This window comes from Ammospiza nelsoni, chromosome 14, assembly GCF_027579445.1.
Source record: "Ammospiza nelsoni isolate bAmmNel1 chromosome 14, bAmmNel1.pri, whole genome shotgun sequence".
NCBI classification, from domain to species: domain Eukaryota; kingdom Metazoa; phylum Chordata; class Aves; order Passeriformes; family Passerellidae; genus Ammospiza; species Ammospiza nelsoni.
The window spans coordinates 189,476-206,615 of record NC_080646.1 but is presented as its reverse complement, the minus strand read 5'-3'; the positions used below and the strand labels follow the sequence as shown (position 1 = coordinate 206,615).

The 17,140-nt window shown below is 38.6% G+C and overlaps 1 protein-coding gene across 1 annotated transcript in view; it reads left to right on the top strand.

Annotated features, from left to right (window-relative positions):
- The window catches only part of IQGAP1 (IQ motif containing GTPase activating protein 1), a 53,750-nt gene that overhangs the window by 3,160 nt on the left and 33,450 nt on the right, over positions 1–17,140 (top strand). Inside the window, exons 3-9 of the mRNA XM_059481947.1 lie at positions 10,807–10,963; positions 11,337–11,414; positions 13,055–13,131; positions 14,530–14,597; positions 15,350–15,463; positions 15,859–16,037; positions 16,698–16,788. Coding sequence (XP_059337930.1) covers positions 10,807–10,963; positions 11,337–11,414; positions 13,055–13,131; positions 14,530–14,597; positions 15,350–15,463; positions 15,859–16,037; positions 16,698–16,788 — 764 coding nt within the window. The remainder of the gene's footprint in view (positions 1–10,806; positions 10,964–11,336; positions 11,415–13,054; positions 13,132–14,529; positions 14,598–15,349; positions 15,464–15,858; positions 16,038–16,697; positions 16,789–17,140) is intronic.

The window sequence follows — 17,140 nt, the reverse complement described above, 5'->3', positions numbered from 1 at the left end:
GTGGGCATACTTAGAAAAAGTGCAATGATTATTTTGTATACTCCAATGGATTTGGTAGTATCATACATTATTGCATGGTATCTGCTTTTTCTTGATGTTATGGTATAGTAGAGTTTTGCTGAGTTGTCACCGTGAAGTTGTGCTGCTGACTTTTGTTTCTCATCTTTTATTTATATGGTCTGTTGTGTTTTCCTGAGTGTTACCCTTCACTCAATCCTGCTGAATTAGAATTTTTCTGATTTTTGTTTAAAATATTGAAATAGCTTTTATTCTTATTTTCCCTGTCTGGGTGCTGAATTTTGTGTGAATCTGTGTTAGCACGGCAGGCATGTTCAGCTGTAGTGACTTTACTGAGGAGGAAGTACTGAGTTTGTACAAGTTCAAACTCAGTTCTACTGGCAGAATATAAAGGGCTGAATTCCAGGACTTTTATTTTACCACAAATTTATAGTATATTTTTGAAGGGACAGGGAGCACGCAGTTTATGCTGTAGTCCTTTAGGCACTTAATGAGAGTTATCACTGTTGTAAATTCGCAGAGACTGCTTAGTTACTAGTAGACAATTTTCCGTCCATACAGACTTGAATGAAGTTTGAAGTAGTAAGCAAGATCTGACTGTGTTTCAAAATAACTCCTTCCCTTTGAATCCAAAGTCTACCAGCAAATGCGGGGCAAACAGGAAGAGATGAGTTGCACTGTAGTAACTGTCCAAGCTTGAAGGAGCCCCAGATCCTTCACTTGTGGGTTCTTCCTGCGTTCAGCCTTGGAGTAAATGCTAAAGGAGGTGCTGATTCTCACTTGAATTCCATGCTCAGGTCTGCAAAAAACCCAAAAACCACCTCAGGCAAAAATACATTTTACAGTAACAGCTTTAATATTTTCGTCTAGCTCTTGCTTAATCGTGGGTACTTACTCTTTAAATAAATCAGCTTTGACTCCGAAGTTCTTAGTGATCTTGTCTCTGCTTCTGAGTGTCGTCTTGATGTTGATGAGATTGAGCAGCTGGGCATTTGATTTTTGCCGCACATTGTCAGAAAAAAGAAGTGTTCACTCTTGTCTCAGGGTGAGCATTGAGATGTTTCAAATAATGCCTAGTGGTAGCCAGTATGTTTTGTAAAGAATGAAGAAACAGCTGTGCTGCTCCAAATGCAAGTGGTGGTGTACAGCCTTCCTTGTATCCACCTTGGCAGTAGGAGCACATATTTTTCAAGTGGAAGGTCTGCTTGGAGAGCCTCAACCCTTATCCAACCCATAACTCATGTTTGCTTAGTGGCATACAGGCTATTCATGTATATGTGAGTGGGAGTTCCTGATTCCTATAAAGAAGGCCATATCACTTAACATAAGAGTTAAAGATTAAATCTGTTCCAGGAGGGGAGCAGACTTCTGAGTTTAATAATTAAGATATACAAGGGAGAGAAAAGGCTTGAGTTCACTGTCTACTTCCAGGAATTTTTTTTCCTTCCTGAGAGGTTATTTTGTAAATTGCCCTTCGAGTTTTGTTTATTGCTACTAGTGCAGTCTAGAAGAGGGCTTTTGACTGCTTTGTTGGTAAGGAGATTATTTAGCAGAAGCAATTAAACAAGAGCTATAAGAGATCAGTGTGTTTGAAATTAATGCCCTTGATCTGAGATTTTCTATATTTGAGTTCTTTGCCAGTAGTGTAACTGAGACGTAGCATCTGAATTAGATACTGTGGCTTTTTCTTGTACTATTGATTACAGTCCCTCTGAGCTGTGAGAGGCCTAATAATCTTTCTTCATGGTGAGAGAATGTCAGATTGAAAATTATATCTCTAAGGGGAAGAGGAGGACCTAAGAGCCAAGGAAGGTAGCTGGTGTACTCTGTGTTGCACTCAGAAGCTGGAAAGGTGGATGTTGTAAAGGTGATGGTAGCCAAGGCAGGGTGAGAGGCAGCTGAAGAGCAGCAGCTGGTGACTCCTCTCCTCTTCCCTGTAATCATGTTATATTATTACAGTATAGTATTGCATTCAAACACTGTAGTTTGTATTTATTTTTTCTTCTACAACATAAAGACAAGTAAAATCATGTGGTTAACAACGTGCTGATTAGCATTATTAGAGGCTTGCTAGCCCTTTAACTGAGCAACAGATATGGAATCTAGAAGCAAAGTGTTTTTTTTTTTAATGTTAGAAGACAGGAAGATAATAATTGGCTAGCACCTAATTTCGTACTGAAGTAAAAAATATAGAAAAGTTTGAATTTCTGATCTGTTTGATGTGATGGCCCATGTGCAATGTAACTTTGGGCACTTCTGTACTCTATTTATGGCAATTTATAGCTGTTTGCAAGACCCGTCTGCTAATGAGCATACATCAGAAGCATTATTAGAGTTGTTTGATTGGTCTTTTTCGACTGTCACTGTTTTTTTATTGTTATTTTGTAGTTTTTTATTTCAGTTAATAATGTGCAACAGTCTTGTGAAACAGGAATTAATTCTTGCTAGTTGGCGAAAGTTACACTCTGCTTCCCTAAGTTGCCCAAGATTGTGAAAGACTGAAATGAAATTTGGAGTTAAAATGAAGATTGTGAATAGAGGGATTACTGTACTATGTGAAGAAAAATGGCTTTATTAATAAGTGTTGTTTAATACTTCAAATTTTCTTTTCCATGTTCTCTTGTTTGTTTGTTTGGATTGCTTTACTTTTTTGTTTTGTTTTGGGTTTTTTTTTTTGTTTTTCCCTGTCTCCAAATCACAGTAATCTAATAGAAAAGCTGTGGCAGTGCAGATAAAACTGCAAAAATATACTCTGTTCTGTTGCCAGCTCATTCTCACAGAAGGGTAAGGGTATATTTGTCTTGAACAGAAGCAGCCTGAGACCTGATTTTTGTGGTCCTTTTCTAAGAGTCAGGGTGTTTTACTATAATATCCTTCATCAATGTTTCCACTTGGAGATTGGGTCAGATACTGGTTTTGGGTTGGTTGTTTGAATTGGTTTTCAATATGTGTTGTTTTGTGGTGGGTTTTTTTGTTTGTTTTCTGCTTCTCTCAGACACAATGTAAGTGTCATGTTAGATTGTAATCCAGGAGTATTCATAGACAATATTTTATTATCACTAGTTATAAGTTGAAGTAACTTCTGCTTAGCTCTTACCGCTTTATTTGGGCTTTTATCGGGTCCTGTTTGGACTTGAGGTATTTCTCTACAGATCCTGTTCTGTTTCGTGTGACCTCATGCAGTTGCAGGGAGTGGCTGTCTGGACTGGAAATTACTTGGAATGCACATTCACGACTATTTTTTCTGAGAAGTGGGTGGAGAGAGGTACAGAAAGGACAGTGGTGGAGTACCACCATCTTTGCCTCACTTCAGATTCTTCTTTTATGACTCACTGGAAATGGTAATGAACAGCAGGCCAGGAGGAAAGAAACAACTGTTTGTTTAGAGACCAGGTTTTTTCTTTTTGGACGGTGCTTTCTGAAGGAGTACTGTGTATAATGTAAGGAGAGAACAGCCCAAAATAACCAAAGCAAACAGATGTTGCTAACAGTTCTTGGCTATTAAGTACTGTGGACTGCTTCTTAATAATCCTTATTTACAAGAAATCAAGTTGGTCTGGAGGAGTGATAACTTCAGTGATGTTGTAGCTTCCAGGCATTTAGGCCTATTTAGTTTCTAATGCTAAATGATCAAGGCAATTATCTTGAAGAAGATTTCTGTGTGTTTGATAATTACGTTCCTCTTGACTGTGGGCTTGGTACTCATCTCAGCTCTCCAGGACAAATGATCAATCTTTTTTGGCAGACATGGCAAGAGCAGCAGTATCCTCATCAGCAAGAGCAGCTAAGAGAATTTTTACAGGTTTATGGCAGTGTTTGCAAGGAAGCAAAGAGGAACCTCATATTTACTTTTAAGGGGATAGGGAGTAGTAGAGGGAAAGATTTTAATGACAGAGTATCAGTATTGTCTTTGGTTCAGCTGCATGTTGCCAGGAATCAATCACTGGGGAAAATCTGACATGTGTTACTCAATTATTTCTTGCTCTCTTGTATCTTTGAACTGAAAATGCCTGTGTGGATAATGAGAATGCTCTTTTACCTCTGGCTAGTACTTACTTTCCTAGCTCTCCGTCTGTACAAACCTTACTGAAAGGCATTGAAATATCCACCTACTTTTCTGGAGGATAACACTTCTGATGTGATAAATTTATTTTACTTTGCCATTGTTAACTCTCTGAGAGATCTTTCTTTCATCTTTTGAGGTGATTCCTTGATTTGTTTAGAGCTGGTAGAATGAGTTATTTTGAGGAGAAGTTTTTGTTGGGATTTTTTCCATGACTGTCTAATGCCCTTGTTCAGGTGAAATGGATGGAGAGCTGAGTCTGTCTTCCAAATTTTCTCTTCTTAACCATCTCTGAGAATGCCTGCCAAGTGTACATTTGTAACTGCACTAAAAATATTTGAGATTGCCTCTACATATGAATGATCTGCTGGAGTATGGGAATCCTAATTTTTCAATAAAACGAATAGTATGGTTAGTCAAAAAGATGCCATATCTGTGGTGTTGCAGTAGTAAGCAGTGAAAAAGTTTTTAAGCCATAGTTTTGTACATTCTTTTGGGTGGTTAGTGCAGATACTGTTGGGAAGAAAAAAAAAGGTGCTGCCTTTTGCTCTCACTGCTTTTTCCTCTGCTGTGGTGCTACAGCGGCCATGCATCTTTTCCTTGGTACATTTCTGGGGAATTGCATTAGAAGAAGGGCTAAACGATCACAAACAGAAGCATCTAGATGTGAAGGCACGATGTGCAACAGTTGGAATGAATTGTCTTTAACAATGCCTGGATTAGCTGCTAGTCATCCAGATCCCAGCATGTTTGCATTTGGTTTCGCTAGACCCCCTTTGAAGGCAGAGCGTAGTGAACAAATGCTGGTGCATCGTGGAGGTGGTACTGGACAGAGATAGTCATCGCTGTTTACTGTCAAAGGGTATGGAAAGGTTTATCCTTATCTGTAACCTGTAAATTCTCCATCTGGTTGCCAACTGAGAAGGTGTGCAGAAGATGTGAGGAGAACTTGATGACTGGTCACCCTCCGTGTCAGGGCAGCAGGTCCTGGACCTCCTGATCCTTGTTGGGCCAGGTGTAATGGCCCTCTCCTGGGTGGATAACTTGAACATCCTTTTCCCGCTTGAGCAAGAGCTTTTTCTTTTCTGGGGCAAGTAACAAAACTCTAAATTTCTATTTTGGCTTGTTAGATTTTTCAAAGCTATTTGAGTTGAAAGTGAAATTAAGAATGATGCTTTTGGTAGAGAAATAGAGGTAGAATAGACCAATCAGCAGTGAAATGTGTTTTAGTAAACACATCTTGCTCAATAGAATAAGTCAATTTACAATCCAGATAGTTTTATAGTAATTACTGGTGTAATTTTAATGGTTGTAAAGGTACCTGACAATGTGTCATACTGATATGAGCAAAGTCCTCTGAGTTAACAAGTGTGATTTTGGATTTCCATGCTTTGGAAGTCTTTAAGGGACTGATCTTGAACATTGTATCTCTTGATGATGATCTTGTTTCCCAGGATGTTTGTTGTTGCACCACTGTGAAAGCCTTCCTGTGCTTCTCTTCCCTCCACCCTTCCCTGGGATGTGATTATGATCTTTGAAGAGTGGAATTCTAAATAAGTATTGTTGGTACCTTCCTTTAGATAGGACACCTGCTGTCTGAAACATGCTGGTGTCCCTTAGTCTTCTTTTGTGAGCCTTGTTTCTGTAGGATCAGTTCTCAGGCAAAAGATGATAACGCTTTAAATGGTGTCAGTGCTGGGTGCTGGACAAGGCAGGCAAAAAAAAATGATGTATTATACAAATATGGACCCTGAGGGTGAGCAAATCCATTGGGGAGTTAGGGAAAGGGAGACAGTTTTTCTTTATTGAGGTTTTGTTGTTCTGAATGGAATGCTTAGTATGCTGTAAGTCATTGTGTGTCATAATTTGTCATTTTTGTAGTAGGAATTAAATGGCAGGCTAGCATTATTCACTGTCTCATTTCCAGCTTCTGACTTATGGTTGTACTGTGACCACTGAAACTCCATTTGTCAGAGTTCTGTCCTCTTGTGTGTTTTCTGCCATCTCTTAAGATTTTTGCCAAATTCTGCTGTTACAGCAGCCACATGAAGAATAAGATGCTATCACGAACTATTACTTAAGGAGGTTTATATTATTTACTGTATGTCAAAAATCCTGTGAAACAAACTATTTTCCACCTAAATAAATGTAGTTTTCAACACAGGAACAGGTTGATCATGTTACAGGTCCTTCTTGCTCAAAATGTAGCTGTCCTGAAATTGTGAATCTAGCTAAGTAACTACCAAAAACTGAAGTATGTGAATATGTTTGGGTCTTTACTGCTGCAGGTTTTCATATCAACTTTGGCAGATCAAGAACAATTTTTTCATTTGTTTTCTTGTGAGCAAAACTATTGTTATATGTTTTATGCTTTTTTTTTTCTTTTTTTTTTTTTTTTTTTTTTTTTAGCTCTGACTAGACAACTTTAGGAACTTTTGCATTAGCACTGTGATATTTGGCAGAGTTATACCACAAAGGTTTCCAGTATTGATTTTATTGATGCTCCAGGCACTTCAAAAGTGCACAAAAATGACCTAATTTCAAGAATTTGTACTCACAGTCTGAGCACGTGCATGGAAATCACGTGTTGAAAATGTCTTTGAAGAATGTGATTTTGGGCAAACAGACTGCCTGTTTCATGGTTGTGAGAAGGAGACGTTTAAGGCAGTCTAACTCTGTTGGTAAAGCACAAGCTTAGGTAGGCTTGTTTTCCTAATTAAAGTATATTGGTATGGTATACAGACAGTGTTATGAAGATCGGAGACCAGCAGTCAAATATGGCCCTGGAAAGAGAGTTGAGCTCTGTGCCCCTCCAGTCTCCCTCCGTTTCCTCATTCAGGGGGAAATGGAGCATACGCCTCTTGAAGAAGAAGACAACGACCTTCTGAAACGTGGTTGGTAGGGGAACACTGGAAGCAAGGAAGCGCTGCTGTGGCACTGACATGCTTACAAAGAGAAGACTCACATGATTCTCACCTGTGATCAGGAGCTCTGTGGCCAGTGCTCTCAAACTAGCGACTCAGAAGTTTACATGGAGGTTCTGTTTGCAGCTTTCCTGCTAATGCAACTGGTGAGGTATTCAGTAAGCAGAATGTGATGTGGAACTGAGCTTCAACCAACAGTGTTGGTACTGATACAGATCGTACCAGTTATTCTTCGGCATGATGCGTCAAGGTTACATACTTTATCTTCTTAGAGTTCTTATTTGCTGGAAGTGATATAATGTCACTCTTGAGGCCTGCACAGTGGAACTGACCACCAGGTGCAGACTTAGATGGTGTGTTGGGCCACTGAGTCATCTCAGAGTTGAAAAATGTCCCTGGCTAGGTCTGTGTTTTGGAATGGTAGGAGAATTGAAGGCTAGAAAATGTTACTTATATTTCTGGCCCCTTCAAATAATTAGTTTTACTTGGAAATTATTGTTACTTAATGATGACCAAGAAGTGAGCTTTCCTCATTGGTGGATAAAATCACTTTTTTCAACTATTGATGCCTTCTGTATTTTGTATGTCTTGCTCTGTTTTCTTTTTGTGCTGGAACATACTGCATGGTAGTCCTGTCATGAAATGAGCAGCCTTCTTTAGAGGCTTTTTCCATTTTTAAAATTTTCTACTCTAGTTTTTTTATTTATTCAATTTGCAACAGTTTCCGGAGAGATGGTTTGCTAGTTATACTTCCTCAGACTTGTCTATAATCAGTCTGAGAGGAAAAGAATGGCTTTTTATTTATTTTCCACACTATTTAAATTGTCTCAGGTTTAGCCAGACTCAACATTCTCACAAATGAAAGAGCAAAAGGTATGCCATATGATCAGTGTTAAGTTTTTGCTGTGTCTAAACTCCAGATCTGGTTGAATTACACCTACGATACTTTTCAAACATAAGGACACATTTGTGTAAATTTGTCATAACTCTCAATAACGCCATATTGTGGGAGAATAAAAAAGTTGCTAGTTGAGATGATGATGTTGTTTTTTTCCAGTCCTTGGTAATGAAGCTGAGTTTCCTTTGAAAGCTTGAAGACAATGTTACTTGAGAGACTGGCTGCCCAACAATACCTGATGTTAACTTTTTATTGTCATGTGTTGTCAGGAGAGCCTGGCTCTAAATTGCAGTTGATGGTAGTAGCTGCATGTAGGCATTCAAGAATCTTTTTCTAGGAGGGGGATTCTGTAACAGTATGACTAACTGATTGAAAAGGTGAACTTACTACTTTAATTAGAGCTAACTTCAGTAAAATTGTAAGTCCAGTATTGTCTGTGCAGTCATGTGATGAAACTTGATTGAAAAAACAATTCTGGGTTAAATATTGTTTTCTGTACTGGTGAGAGGGAGGGAGCATAGTGGAAACAAGTAGCAGAAGTAGCAGAAAATAATTGAAAGTTTCTGCAAAAAACTTTTTGATGGCATATTGTTCAAATGCCTAATGTCGAAAAGGAGTAGAGGTTGTTGCCCATCACCTGGGTTCCCCGCTCATTGAGAAATGTATTTGTATTGTTCATCTGGAAGTTCCACATGTATTTCTGCCTTTTAAGGATGACAGGTGTTAATTTTAATACAAGTATGTAAGCTTTTAAATATAAAAGGTACTGAATGATATTTTCTGAAAACATAGCTTTGTCCTCTGGCTTAGCAAATGGTTAAGGAATGCTACACCAAGCAGGAACATTACTGTATGTAAATTGCTCTAGTTTTGTAGTTATAATAACACCCACCTAAGAACCTGTTGAAACAGGTATGAGTACATTGAGATAGCTTATGTTCTAATTATGGGCCATTTATCTTTCGTTATGGAGACAGACAAAACTCACTGCCTCTGTGCCCTTCCATAAGGTAATAATTAAATTGTTTGGTCACATGTCCCTTCTACTTACTTTAGGTCTTCTAGTCTGAAGAAAGTGGATGTTTTTTGGTGGTTTTTTTTTGTTTTCCAGGTAAGGTAGTTGGGAAGGTGTTGTGAAAACTGTTGCTATGATTTGGACTCTATCAGCATCTGAGTAGCTCTGTGTCCTCTCAGGAATCTTTGGTTCTAATGGTCTGTGGCATGCAAGTGACAGTATCTTTTTGATAATAGTCCAGAATTTTTAAACTTATGTCATGTTTATCACATATTCAGTTAGTATGAGCATTTTTCTAGAACTTAATATTCAAGAGCAACTAAGTTTTGAGAGGAAAGCGGCAAAACCTGGAAAAACAGTAGTTTTAAGAAGAACTGAGTTTCTTTCTGTATTTTATGTATAGATATTTTCCAGGTGTTTCCAGAAACCTTTTCTTCCTGGTAAACACTACTTTCCAGGTCCTGCTTTAGGTTGCAAGCCCCACCTTTTTCCTGGGCTCAGGCTGCAGTCCACAGTGCAATGGTGTCTCATTTGGGATTTAAAGTGCACTGGGTTGCAGCAGGATCAACTACTTGCTTGTGTTTCAGATTAGTGCCAGTAACATGGGTTTATAATACCTGTAAGCCAAATTATTAACTTTGTTTACGTTATACTGTCAGCTCTGTTTTGTAGTACCGACTGTTGCTCTTTTGGACCCCTGTTGTCTTGAAAGTCGCCTTTCTGTGATCTTATTTGGTACAAGTCCTGTAAGAGCTTTAGAGTTCAGCTGCAAGTGAGGCATGGTCTGAGTAAGACACTTTAGAAAATGGCCTGTGGTTGTGCAGGTCCCTTTTTTAGAGACTAGAGCAGTCAGGTAGCAGGTCATCTTCAGGTGAAATTGTAGCTGAGCTCACAGGTTACAGCCTCCAGTAGCTTGTACAGAAAAAATATCAAGATGCACCTTTGTTTTGAGAACAGTGATTTTTTTCAAAATGTTTTGCTGTAGTCTTTATTTTTGTCATGAGATCTGTGATATCATTTGATGAGATGGAAGGCAGCAATATAAGGGAAAATGAGTTATGAGGAGAAGAATGCCTGTTCCATGTTTTTTCCCCTGTTCTTGAAACGTAATAGTAGGATGGGAGAAGACATATAGGAAGATAGACTTAAGAACATCATCGTTGAACTGAAAGAGGGTAGGTTTAGATTCGATATAAGGGGAAAAATTCTTTACTGTGTGGATGTTGAGGCACCTGAAGCAGTTTGCCCAGGAAATTGTGGCTTGCCCTATCCCTGTAAGTGTTCAGGACCAGTCTTGGATGGTCTGAGCAACTTTGTCTAGTGGAAGATGTCCCTGCTATAGCAGAGGGTTGGAATGAAAAAGGCCTTGAGGTCCTTTCTGACTCAAACCGTTCTGTGATTCTGTGAACATTGTAGGACCTCTCTGTGAGATTTAAAAGAGCTTGAGTAAGTGACACAAAGTCCTGAAATAACTAGCAAATACTTAATGAGAGTAAAGAAATGCTTGTGAGATAAACCGGTACAAGGGGAAGATTTAAGTTAAGTTAGTTAAAAGGACAGGATGGCCACACTATCTGTAGACCAGTGCAACCTAGGTTGTGGGCTGAAGCAGAAGCATGAAGATGAGATGGTGTCTTAATTACTTTTGAAACTCTGGCTGATTAACTCTGAACTCTTCTCCTTAATATTTTCTCTGAAGTATTACTGACTAGCATTTTAATGACGCCACTCTGTGTTAGTGTTATATCTGTTTTCAACCCCTAGTGCTAAGTGAATAGTATGCTTGAGTATGACAGCAGCAGCAGCATGAGACTTGTTTGGCATGGGATTTTGTTCACAAATCAGAAATGTATTAATATGACCAATTTTGTTGTTTTTGCACTTCCAGATGGATGGAGGCTTGTTTGAATGAGGAGCTTCCTGCCACAACAGAGCTGGAAGAAGGATTGAGAAATGGAGTCTACCTGGCAAAACTTGGAAACTTTTTCTCCCCTAAAGTGGTTTCTGTGAAGAAAATCTATGACAGGGAACAGACTAGGTATAAGGTGAGTACTGTTGACCATGGATACTTCTTTAAGTAGACATCTAAAATGGGAATATGTATGCATGGAAATACTGTGAGAAAATAAGCATAAAGTTAATTTGTATTAGTCTTACCTCAGAAACTCTGCCTTCATTCTAGAACAATGGTTAAATTAGGGGGTGGGTGGACTCTTGCCTTTATATCTAAGCTTGCACTTAGGTAAAATAATTTCTTGTAAATGGTCAATATGAGTGTTTATAGAAGACTTTGGACTTCTTTCCTGCAAAAATGTTGTTTTCACTATCTGTGTTAATGAAACTCATTGCTGTTCTTGACAGCTGTGATATTTTGTTTCGAAGTGCCCTCCCTCTTGTTTCTGCTGGTTTTTATTTCAGGCAACTGGTCTCCACTTCCGACACACAGATAATGTGATCCAGTGGCTGAATGCCATGTCTGAGATTGGTCTCCCCAAGGTAACTTCTGTCTTGTACATACGAATAAATAAATAATCTCAGAAAAGCTTTGCATTCTGTGGAAACATTTGCTGTTACAAAAAGAATCAGCACACTTACACTAGTTAATTCTTAAATTTCTAGATTTCTGTCCCTATAGAAACTCTCTCCTAGAACTTGCTGAAAGATTTCATTCTGCTACATGTGTGAGAATGACTAGGAGCAAAATAATTTATCCCTGTGTACCATATCCCTGATATTACTTATCTTGCATAATATCTGCAATATGTCGTTCTTGCCTTGTTTTGAGCAGTATCCAGGCGACAGTTTGATTGTGAAAGTTTTTTTAGAAATCAATGCTAAACGTAGCAGCACAACAGAAAATACTATGTTCTCTGTTTCTTCAGACTTTCCTGTTAAATTTTCACGACAAGTTGAAAATGTTCCTGGTGTGGCTTAATCAAGTATAAATGATTGACTTGACTAGAGAAATGGCCAGATAAACTTTTCAGTGCTAATAAACACAGTTGCCTAACAGTGTATGGAACTGTGGTAGCATTGGGCTGATAGTCAAGTTTATTTGTAGCCATGTTATGCATAGTCTCATCAAAACTGGCATTGTGTAGTTTAAGTTGATGCATGTTTTCTTTGCATATGTACTTGCAAATTGAACACTTTGGTTTTGGCAAAGATTTTTAAATAACTTCCTGTGATTTACTAGTTGAGCTTTCCTGGGATCTATGATGATCTTACAGAAACACATTTGGTATTAGAAAATACTGAAATATGCTGTTAGGGTGGTTAGGTGAAAAGAAATGAGGGATTTAGACGGAGAGGCATCAAGTGCCAGGTATGAGGTAAGATTTTTCAGATGCATTAGGCTTTGGGTGGAAGTAAATGTGTGAGAAGATGTTGAGGAAACTGGGTTGGGGTTCAGTACATTTACATGAGATACTGGTGCTTTAAGTATTTACCATGCAGAAGAGCCAGTGAACTGATGCTGTGGAATTAATGTTCATTCAGTTGCTCTTGCCTTTACAGAAAGAGCAGTGCTATTTTGTTCTCATAGGCAACAGCAAGGAACCTTCAAATAGCTGGAAAATAACATACTTTATTATGTTACAATAAATCAGGACTTCTGAAATAGCTGAAATGTCATTTGTTAAACTTGGAAGGCTTTGTGTTTGAAAGCTTTTGGGTCCAGCTAACTGAAAATATAATATGCAGAGCACCTCTGTGCTGGTCTGGGTTTCCAGTTTCCCTTTGAAATTGTCTCTCCTCTTGTTTTTCAACCACATTTAATCCAAACGAAATTGTGTTTTCTCTCTTCTCCTGTAAGTCTTTTTTCATCCTTTGGCTTTCACTGAGGTCCTTGCTAATACCTCATGACCCAGTCAGTATCTTGGTGTACACACAAAAGAAAGATTCTGCCCATTCACATATGTAGAACTTGGCAGGAAAAGGACAGTTCTGATTTGTGTATTGCAAACAAAAGGAAGCATTGACACTTCATCAGGAGAAACACTGGTCCAGGGCAGAGAAGCTTGAAGAGTTGTGTTCCATGAGCTGTTTCTCTAGTGTAATGTGGAAGAATTGAGCTGATGTGATTTGGCTATATAGATTGCATAAAATTCAGACAGCTACCTTTGTTTTGTCTCTAGATATTCTACCCAGAAACAACAGATATCTATGATCGCAAGAACATGCCACGCTGTATCTATTGTATTCATGCACTCAGGTAAGGAATACTAGACAGAAATCTGATTGCTTCTGAAATCTTTCTGCAAAGCTGAAACGTGACAGGAAAGACAGCTGAACTGAAGGCTGGATGACGGCAAGTCTTCTAGCAGAACAATCTCATCAGGTCAGCAAAGATTAATTAAGCCAATATTTTGCCTACGGCCGGGGCCAAATCAGATTCTGAAAGAAAAAAGCCAGTCAAGTATGTTGATCTTACTACCTTTTTATTCTGGTATTCTGGTTCCCACCCTCTCTGCTGTCTGAGCTAGGCAGAGTTAGGCATTGTTTAACCAAGAAGATAGTAAGGCACTGGCACAGATTACTCAGAGAAGCTTTGGCTGTCCCATCCCTGGAAGTGTTCAAGTCCTGGTTGGACTTTAGCAGCCTGGGATAGTGGAAGGTGTCCCTCCCTGTGGCAGTGGGATGAGTTGAAAGTAGATGATCTTTGAGATCCCTTCCAAGCCACGCCTTTCTGTGATTCTGTGATCTGTGTTGAGCTGGCATGACAGGCAGAAAGTAGGAGTTGGTTTTATTTTCCCAGACCCATGTTTCTGCAGCTGTATGGAATCATCTCTCCTTTGTAGCGATTCTATTTCTCATCAGGCCACAGGTGAATACATTAACCCTATTTTAGTGAGCCAAATCAGCCTAGTGGATACTTCACTATTAGAAATGCCACACCTGCAGTCCTGTGTCCAGTTCTGGGCTCTCCAGCATTAGAGAGACACAAACCAGCTGGAGAGAGTTTAAGGAAAGGTCACTAAGATGCTTAATGGACTAGAGGATCTCTCCTATCAGGACAGGCTGAGACAGTTGGGCCTATTCAGCTTATATAACATATAGTGCCATGGGAATCTCAACAATGTGTGCAGCTATCTGAAGGGAGGATGCAAAGGAGAAGCCAGGCTCTTCTCAGTGATGACCCATGATGTGATAAGAGGCAAATGGCATAGTCTGAACCATAGGAGAGTCCCTCTTAACATCAGCAAATTTATCTGTGAGATTCTGCTTCATTTATCTGTGAGATTGACCAAAGAGTGGCACAGGTTGCTCTGAAATGTGAAGTCTCCACTGTTTTGATCCCCAAAAGCCATCTGAAATGATCCTGGATAACTTGATCCTATATGACCTGGTTTGAAAAGGGAGCTTTAACAAGACAAACTTGAGAGTGCCCTTCTAGCCTCAACCATTCTGTTATTCTTTGAAGACTTCATAGTGGTGGGCATAGTTACGTTCCATTAAGGGGGGAAGAGAAGAGTCAGCTCACTCTCTTGGTGATTATGAGCTATTATATTGGCTTACCTCTCCTTGAATCTGTATCTCCTAAAACTGTATCATTGCCAGAACCACAAGGAAAAATGCCTAGTTCTAATTATTTGCTTCTTTTATTTTCTAGCCTGTACCTTTTTAAACTGGGTCTTGCCCCTCAGATTCAGGATTTGTATGGCAAGGTAGACTTCACAGGTAAAAAAAACCCAGCACTTTCGTATGCTGCCTTCATCTCATACCCTTCTAGATCAGTTATTGAACGCTTGTTTAAGTCAATTAAAGGATTGTTGCTGTGATATTCTTAATGTAAATAAAATTATAAATTAATGGCTGTGAGGAGTTTCAGTAATTTAAGAAAAAGAACTTAATTTGCCAGCTTCCGAGACAGGCAGTTAGACAGTCATTGGTTCATTTTTTGTACTGTAAACATTTATTTTACAAATAACAATGTCTGAACACTTTTGTCACTGTGGTAAGATGCTTAAGCCTTGCATCCATCTTTTAGAGTTGTATGATATTTAGCAACTGCATGTGTTTACGCACTGCATTCGCTTCTCTCAGTGTAGCCTGTTTGTGGGGAAAAAGAAAATCTTAAACTACTGCCTGTGTGTTTTCCTGACCTGTTGGCAACCACAGTTGAGGTACCTCAGAATGGAGTCGGTTTCCAGCTCCTCATGAGAGTTCTTGCATTGTTTTCTAATAAGAAAAATTAGAGAATACTCCCGTATGAGTTTCTGGGAGAAATGTAGATTTTAGAAGAGTGTGCAAAATGTCTTAGCATTTTCATTTATTTTGTTTCACTTACTGAGTTACAATCAAAGTATTATTTAAATAATAATTGTCATCTGTTGTAGCTGTCCTATTTTTTTTTTTAGCAGCAGTTAGTACAACAGTGCTAATGGATTGTTAATGATAATGCCATGTAACACTAATTTAACATGTTTCAGAGGAGGAAATCAGTAATATGAGGCTTGAACTGGAGAAGTATGGCATTCAGATGCCTGCCTTCAGCAAGATTGGAGGAATTCTTGCAAATGAACTTTCTGTGGATGAAGCTGCATGTAAGGAAAAATGGCATTTTGTTTGCTTTTTCAAATCAGCAGATCATTTAAGTGTTAGTTTTAATGCTGCAGGTTTTAAGGCTAGTACAGTCTTTCTGATAGGCCTTTTCGAAAACTGCAAAGATGTTTTTATTCTTTCCCTTGTGTATTTTTCTTTTTTCTGGAGCATGATTGTTTGACTACTTAAAATATTGTAGGAATTAGGAATTAGGCTGCTATTTTTTTCAAAACACAAAGCCATGATGAAATTAGATATACTTTGATAATTCTTTTGCTTTCCAGTTAATTTTCAGATGATTTTTCTGCTCTTTTCAAATAAGGGATTCTGGATTTCTTGATTTTTAACAGTGCTGTTTTATTTGGGACTAAGTGGCAGACTGTGGCTTGTTTTTCAGTGCATGCTGCTGTCATTGCCATTAATGAAGCAATTGACCGTCAGGTTCCAGCTGACACTCTTACAGCAATGAAGAACCCTAATGCTATGCTAATAAATCTGGATGATCAACTGGAATCCACTTACCAAGCCACACTCTACAGAGCAAAGCAAGACAAGATGGACAATGCTAAAAATAGGGTAGCTCAGTTCTTCTTTCAAACCATTTGCGTGCGTTGCTGTGTTGTATTGCAGTGTAAACTGTGGGGAATTTGCTGAATGTGTGTTAAGGTCATGTATATGTGGTCTTGGGTGGATTTACTCCTCCTGGCATTCTGTTACGTTCTCCAGTAACTTATCTTCTTGCAGAAAACAGGCAAGAGTTAACTGCATTAGTCTGTTTAACTGTCTGAAATACGGGCCACATAGATACAGAATTCCTGTCAACTTTTTTTGTTGGGAGTGCATCCTTCTGTTTTCACAGATATGTTTTTCTAACAATGAAATGATGAGCAAAACTGACTGATGCTGGAAGTGGTCCATGTTGCTTTAGAATAGTATATAATAGATGCCTAACTCTGTGTACAGCTTTCTGTGTTCTGGAGCTCTACTGTGTGTTCAGTAGGGCCATTAGATTGAAATAAGATGTGGTTCTAAACTGTCTGTATCAGAGTTTGACTATAGTTACTCCAAATGTATTTATGTCTAGGGCTTCTTTTTGCATGTGTAGAGGTAGTGTATGTATGGCCTATCTCAGATCTATATGGGTCAACATTTACCCTTCCTGACCTTTTCAGTTAGAAGGTCTGTAAGGGAGAAGGAAGCTGTAGAAACCCTGATTAGTTTTTATTTCATCTTCAGATTGCCTCAGAAAGTTCAGAGAGAGAGAGAGATGTGTATGAAGAACTTCTGACTCAAGCTGAGATTCAGGGAAACATCAATAAAGTGAACAGTAAGTGTAATGTTATACTAATAGTCTTAATTAAAAGAATGATACCTTCAAAATGATACCTGTCCTCCTCTTTTTCTGTAATGCTGACAAAATTTCAAGGAAGTTCCATTGTTTTTGTGGGTTATTTTAGTGGTGGGGTGTTTTGGTTTTCTTCAGTTGTGTGGTTTTCTTGTTGTTAACTGGGTTTTGTTTTGTTTTGTTTTTTTTTAGTCATTATTAGTACATAGTTGTAAGCTTAATTCACTATGACTTCTGTAACCCTTGCTTTTGGAAATGGATTGTCCATGTTGCTGAGCCCTTCAATTCTTCATTCTGAATAGTGCATGCCATTTAATAGCCTGTTTTTCAGGCT